Below are 7,517 nucleotides of genomic sequence, written 5' to 3' on the forward strand. Positions count from 1 at the left end.
AAACCTTGACTATAATTTTTGAATAGTTGCTTCAAGAGCTTTCATATTTCGCAGGTGTATTCCTTGTGACAAGACCTTTCTTTGGATACAACCATTTTTGATCTCTTGACTTTGGAGTTTGACTTGCATTTAAAAAACTTGAACTTTCGCCATGAGCTCTATGTGGGGGCATCTGTGTTTCACAAACACATCTTGCTTATGTCTATAAACTGCTTGACAAAGCTTATTATGTAAAGAGAGTGAAGAAAGTTTTGTCTTGCAGCTCTTCATTTTGGTGTACTACTTTTAAAAGAATTCACTGAATAGATTTTTAAACAATTGTGAATCCTTGCATATCAAAATGCAAATAATATGTCATATGCAACTATTATTTGTATTAATCTCAGAATAACAGTGTCAATTTTCATTCAGGCTGCATACATGCTCACGATCAACATCATGTTTTTAAATCAAAAACCATCCAAAAAAGCTGAACAGTAAAAACATATTCTGTAGATTCTTTGAAAATGGTAATGCACAGTAATACTGAAGGAAATTTCAGAAAACAATACACATGTAAATACAAGAAAAAGTGGTAAATTTTGCCAAAAAAAAAAGAAAAAAAGAAAAAAACAGAATGGTCTCAAAAATATACATACAGTAAAGAGTAAACTATCAATTAAGAAACATACTACATATAATTATGACACGTTACTATAGTATCAGCACTCAGTCCTTGAGACAAATATTGTCAATGTACAAAGTGTCTCTGAGATTTTTACCGTAAATGTTTAACAAGATATACATAGTACACATCAAATTGTATAAATTAGATGCATATTTCAAACTACATTTACTTGTATATTGACATCTTGTCAATAATATTTTAAAAATCAAGAGATTACATTTCACCATTTACAAATCACTGTATGTATAAGTAAATGCCTACAGGTCCTTGTACAAGAATTAAAATGCACAAGTCATTCACATCCAATCAATTATATATTGTTTAATTAGCAAAGAAAGTAAACAAATTAAGAAAAGGTAATAAAAGCATGAGGATTTTAATCTTAAATGGAAGTTATAAATACTTTGGAAATTAATGCAGGTAACTGATCACCACATAAATGGACAAAGTTACACATTTGTATTAAATTGTACCTGTAATATTTATAAATGTTATTCATGGCATGGCTATGGATATGATTACTAAGAAAAAAAATGTATATCTTTTATCTAGAGATATTTGGTTTATAGGGGCTCAGTGCATGGTTCTTTAGAGGAAAAACAATGCGATAAGTACATACTATTGCCAAAAAACAAAAAAATATCACAAAAGTTCATTTGGTTCTAAAAGACTACTAAACACCACCATCTCCAAGGTAAGTACTTACCTAAAATGTAAATACAAGTTTCTGAGTATCAGTTAATTGTACAATATGTATACCTTTTAATTAGGCATACTGGTGGTTTAAATTGGATTTATTTTTTGTGTCGTATTCTGACCAAGAGGGGGTGAAGAATGTGTGTGTATTTCTCATCATAACTTGTAAACATTTGGTCTGGTATCCATAGTACATTTGCTTTAACTTGGAGAACAAAATATTTGGTAAAAATGGCAATTTTGTTTTTGTTTTATTTGTTTGTTTTTGTTTTGTTTTTGTTTTTTGTTTGTTTGTTGTTTTTTTTTTTGGGGGGGGGGGAGCTTTGAAAAAAGCAGGATGATGGTACATTTGAATTTCAATGAGTTAAATGGTATGTTTTTTGTTGTTTTTTTTTACATATTAAAAAATAATCGAAATGTAATAAGAAGTTTTTTTTTCTTCTTTGAACCCATACACATATGAGAACTTTACATGAATTCCTAAAAAAAAACTTTGAAAGAAATAAATTTTATTGTCATATGAATACAGGCATGATGAAATTCCCAACTCCCTTTCAAAAAAAATCTCATGTAAACATTTTCTTGATAAAGCAGAATTCTTGACATTTCAACAACAATCATTTTTATCAATATTAATTCTCCATCTCTCATAGTTATAATACACTCAGGTACCACCAACATTCCTGATTTGGGTAGGCATTAAAAAAGGGGGGAAAAAAACCATCTACATATATACATGTGTAAATCTCCTTGGAATTCAATCACAAAAATTATATTTCTAAAACTTTATAAATAGAAATAGCAAATGTTGTGTAAGATTAATAAAGTGATATGCATTTCTTGCACACTGTTTAAGTTAAATAATAGCTATATATAACAAAGCACAAAAGGACCTGACCAAAATTACTTACTTATACTGTATGTATAATTATTTTATAGGTAAATAACAAAGGATATTAACATGTAGGTTTTGGCACAGTCTCTGTTGTGCTTATTCAAGAAACATTAAATAATTTCATTTTTCTGTTTTCTTTTAAGTTTTTAATACACTTCAATAAATACGCAAACAATACATTGTACAAAATTTTCATGAAAGACATTTAAGAAAGCCATTTTTCACATGCTCGAAGAAATGCAAAAGTTAAAAGTCAAACAAATAAAAATTTTAATAAGGAAATAAGAATATGCATTTTTAGTCATCAGAACTTTCATCTATTTGATGTTGTTCTTGAGGAGAATTCTTTTTCTGCAGACCTGCCAAGACTTGTTCTATCACAGTCCTCGCTAACTTCTGCACTTCCAACAATACCCTTGGATTCGCTTCAAGAGTCTCTAACAGTTCCAAGCCTCCTTCACTTTTCAGCAATCGACAGTATCTCTCCGCTGTCATAAAGAGAAATATATACAGTTAGTCCACAATATACAGACTGAAATATGCATGTTGAAGTTATTCTAAAATCTAACTGAAGTAGAAAACTGACCAATAAGCAAGGGCCCTACTGAATTATTTTTAAGCCTGTGTTTTGGGAATGTAATTGTGGTATAAAAGATGAAGCAAAAATTTTATAGCTTAAGATATTTTTTAAGGTATGTCACTCGTCAGCTTTTTAGAAAAGTTCAGTCAGAACCTTTAACTTCAAAACTATTTATTACAATTCAATTTTTGTAACATATTTAAATTAAACAATCCAAATTATTCAACATTCAATTAAAAAACTGCTCACAAATTCATAAAGAAGCAAGATTTATAAGGGACTATTTCTTGTGGTGGAAGGATAATTAGAATAAGATTCTTCAAATCTACACGTGTTAAATTTAATGTCTTGGAACTTTAGTCCCACATATTTTTACTCGGAGAATATTTTCCGTTATGATATACTAGGAATATTAAATATAGGTCTCACTTTATATTTTTAGAACAAATTTTACACATTCACTCAACAGAACTTGCCAAGAAATGAAGATATATTAAAGAAGTCAAGATAAAATTTACACAGTTTTTTGCCTGAAAATCGAACATTTTGACCAATATCTCAAAATTTACATCACTGACCCCAACTTTTTCATTCATTATTTTAAACAGCACGATACTTTCAACCGATCAGCACTTAAGTCACAAAAAGTTTGATACAAGAAAATGTTTTGTTGCCTATTCAGATATTTCATACCCAGATATGATACTTTGTTTAGTGCAAAAAGGTCACACAATAATTTATGCACATTAATTTGCCTGATTTGTTCAATGATAAATATTATTGAAACTATTTTATGTAAAATAAGGTTATATTCATTGCCATAATTACATTTGATAAAATATGAAAAAGATTAAAGTGATTAACCAAAGAGTTATAATTTAAGTGCAAAAAGGTCAACTTAATTGTACCGTAGCTCAATAAGATGCACACTGACCCCCCATTTTCTTTGCGATTTTGAATCATGTTATATGAGTACTTATCTAAAATATACTTCTCAAAAAATCCTTGATATAACTAATTTCACGAGTGACATACCTTAAAAAACTAACGTTAAAATAACTCTTTCTAAAGGTAATTGTCACAAAAACTAAATATTTTCTAAATAAGACATTAACTGTTGCTTTTATCATTGCACTGGCATTCATTTACTGTATAATACATGCTAATTATAAAATCTTTATATATGTATCTTTAATGACATTTATAGAATAACTAACACTTCAGGTAATTGTGTATTTCAGCCAAAATGGAACATGCTTGTTTATTTTAAAAAAAAAAAAAAAACATTCAGACACTTAAATGTCACCCAAGTACTTGTATGGTCTTGACATAAAAACAGAAATTGCTTTATTCATTTCGAGATGTTCAGGACTTGGCCCTAGAGCTAGAGCAGGCAATATAAAATTTACAAGCAATGGTAGAATTACATGTATCATCCTCTCCTATTAGTTCACCTAAGCCAAAGGCTCATGAGAGCTTTTCTGATCATTGCATGTCAATCCGTCTGTCAGTTATGTTTTTTTAAAAATGTTTTTTACTTTTTCTTCAGAACACTGAGCTGATTTCAACCAAACTTGGCACAGGATATCTCTTGGTTAACGCCTAGGGTTTTAATTTGTCCAAATGAAGGGCCACGCCCCCTTTCAAGAAGAGGCAAAAAATTTTTAAAAAATGATGAGTTATTTAAAAAGAACCAAAAATCCAGAAAATAGGAAACTTGCGTGGAAGCTTCCTAACTTTAGGCTTCAAAGTATACTCACGATAAACCCTGGTTAGGTTGCACAGGGCCCATACTGCCCAGTACTGTGCAGCTGGGGTAGAAGTCTTCAGAAGATTTAATATTGGCCCAAATGACCTGTAAGAAAAAATTATAATGGAAACTCTACACTGTGGAGTGACAAATGGAAATTAAAGTTGGTAAAAATCAATTTTAAAAAGTCAAAGCAAAACTATAAATTTTAATCATTTAATATCTGAACTCAATGTATTTTGGATTTTAAAACTTTTGGATGACAGGTCTTGATTTCTTCTTTAATTTTCTATCTTTAAGGAAAATATTATATATTTACTGCATAAATCATCAACAAAAGTTTCCAGTCAAGAAAAAAAGATATTGAACAATTTCTAAACCACACAAAATTTTTACAAAGGCTCTATAATCATGTGTCTTTAATATTTTTTCAGACAGACAGAAGCCAAGTTGATGGTATCCACCACGACTTGGGAGATGTTACCTGTAGTTTATATTCCTCTTGCTGTCTAGCGGCCACCTCTCTATGGCTTTGATCATCCTCATCATTACTTGAGCCCTGGTCGGAAGTATGACTGTCCACGCTTCATTCCCATCTGCTGTGATGTGGGAAAATATTCCTACAGCATTGTAGCTTACTTCTATCCCATCTTTTTCTGACTCCATTAACTCACTAGAAATAAAAGTGTGATGAGGTTTTCCACTTGCCAGTACATGTATATAATTAATGTCTATCTTTAATATATCGTCCTTTTTTTTCTATTTTCTATTTTTGAATAGTCAACATATGTCTTTTTAAAAGTATTATATGCTGATCTGAAAAACTGATCCAATTTAAATAGACTTGCCAGAACATGATCAAGAAATCTCCCCTCATAAGTTGCTTTCTAAGTTCCTTAACTTCAGCTATATTTCCCTGAAAAGATCAAATCATAAAATTCTTCAGTCAACTCTTGCATAATTATGTACATGTATCCCATATCTCTATACAAGTATAAATATATTTCTAATTTTTAGAACTGAACAGTGTCAAAAGAGGCCCAAGGGCCTTAATGGTCACCTGAGTAGAATACAACACTGTCAGAAAGAGTAATATAAAACAAAAATAAAGTTAAAGATGAAGATATGTTGCCCAAAACCAAGAGAAATAGGATGATCAGGATAAACAAAATATTGTCCAGTACTCAGTATAACAAATCATTTATGTCAAGTTACTTGAATGCATTTGCCAGTGCTAAAAAATCCAATTACCCACTTACACCATGCAAACTAAACATTACAATGATGCTTGAGTACATGTTGTAAACCCAATACATTCTCTAACATTGACCTCTAATATTTTTTTGAAGAATATTTCATGTATAAGTATATTTTTGTCTCGTTTTTGTCTACCTGAGCATTAAAAACTATAAATTTAATTTTCGTATTATAAATTAAAATTTAATCTTGAATTAGAATAATTCTTTCATTCAAATGACCTATCAATTACATTATTTATAGTGATTATTTATCATAGGTGAATAACAAAGGGGAATATCTTGTTTCAGTGGAGTACAATTTCCCCTACAAGATCAATACAGCCCAGCCAAGCACCAGAACACTAAACCCAGTGATGGAAAAATTTACAAATCTGGTAAAAAGGTCCTTTCTCATTACAACTTTGTATTCTGTTTGCCTCCTAGATGTCCAAGAGCAGAGAAGATTTTCAAAGAATTAATGCATTTTCACTATACAGTCAAACCTTGTTATCTCGAACTCTATGGGACCAAGAAAAACTTCGAGATATCCCAGGGTTCGAGATATCAAGGGTAAAATATTTAAGAAATATGTGGTTAGGATTTCCCAATCACTTTGACATATCAGTGGTATTCGAGATTTCCGTGTTCAAGATACCGAAGTTCAACTGTATAAGAGTCCTGTCTTAATACCAGAACCCTGACCAGGGGCTGGGAATTTCACAATTCTGGATTAGGCAGCTTTCCTCACTTAATTTATCTTTCTCTCCTAATAACCCAAAAGCAGAGAAAAGAGAGTAGAATTTCAATGAATTAATGTGATTTTACTAAACAATCAATAGAGCCCCACCATAATACCAGAACCCCTGAACCAGGGGCCATCAAATTCACAATTTTCGAAGAGGCACCTTGCTAATCATAAACATGCACTTAGTTTATCTGCTTCATACCCAGGAGCAGAGAAGATTTTCGAATAATGCATTTTTCACTATGTAATCAATAGATCACCACCCTTACACAAGAACCCCTGACCCTGGGGTCACAAATTTCACAATCTTGGAAAAGGCACCCTAGCTTGTCATAACCATACACTTAGTATAAAGGGAGAGAGAAATATATATATTTTTAAAAAAATATATGCATTTTAACTACATTGTATATGATCAATAGAGCCCAACATTCACACCAGAACCCCTGACCTCAGGACCATGATACTAACAGCTTCGGAAGAGGCATCTTTGCTCTTCATAACCATGCACTTAGTTTGTTTGACTAATACCCTGGAGTTGAGAAGAAGATTTTCAAGGAAATTATGTACTTTCACTATAAATCAATAGAACCCAGTCCTAGCACCAAAACCCTGACCTAGGGGCTATAAATTTCACAATTTTGGAAGAGGCAACCTTTCTTAGTACAACCATGTACTTAGTTTGTCTGCTAAATATAAAGGGAGAGAGAAAAAGCTTTTTAAAAAAATTATGCATTTTCACCGTATGATCATCAGAGCCCCCCCCCCCCCCCCCCTCCCCCTTACTCCAGAACACCTGACCCTGTGGTCATGAAATTAACAATTTTGGTAGAGGGCCCAATGCTTATTACAATTGATTGATATCCAGGATAAAAAATGAAGATTTTTAAAGCTTGCAATAATTTTGATGATTTTAATCCCCTGCTTAGGCCCTATGGGTATGGGG

At 31.5% G+C, this 7,517-nt stretch overlaps 1 protein-coding gene across 2 annotated transcripts in view; it reads right to left on the reverse strand.

Moving 5' to 3' along the window:
- Positions 1–350: 350 nt before the first annotated feature.
- LOC133191893 (protein zer-1 homolog) overlaps positions 351–7,517 on the reverse strand; it is a 20,836-nt gene continuing 13,669 nt past the window's right edge. The window contains exons 14-17 of one of the 2 annotated variants that reach the window (XM_061327639.1): positions 5,437–5,504; positions 5,073–5,261; positions 4,599–4,693; positions 351–2,746 (exon numbers count right to left, since the gene is read on the reverse strand). In XM_061327639.1, coding sequence (XP_061183623.1) covers positions 2,556–2,746; positions 4,599–4,693; positions 5,073–5,261; positions 5,437–5,504 — 543 coding nt within the window. In that variant the 3' untranslated portion in view covers positions 351–2,555. Of the gene's footprint in view, positions 2,747–4,598; positions 4,694–5,072; positions 5,262–5,432; positions 5,505–7,517 lie in introns of both variants that reach the window. The other variant, XM_061327640.1, reaches the window with a different exon arrangement.

Source organism: Saccostrea echinata, unplaced genomic scaffold (assembly GCF_033153115.1).
Source record: "Saccostrea echinata isolate AGI-Se365-2 ecotype Australia unplaced genomic scaffold, CSIRO_AGI_Sech_v1 ptg000025l, whole genome shotgun sequence".
NCBI lineage: Eukaryota > Metazoa > Mollusca > Bivalvia > Ostreida > Ostreidae > Saccostrea > Saccostrea echinata.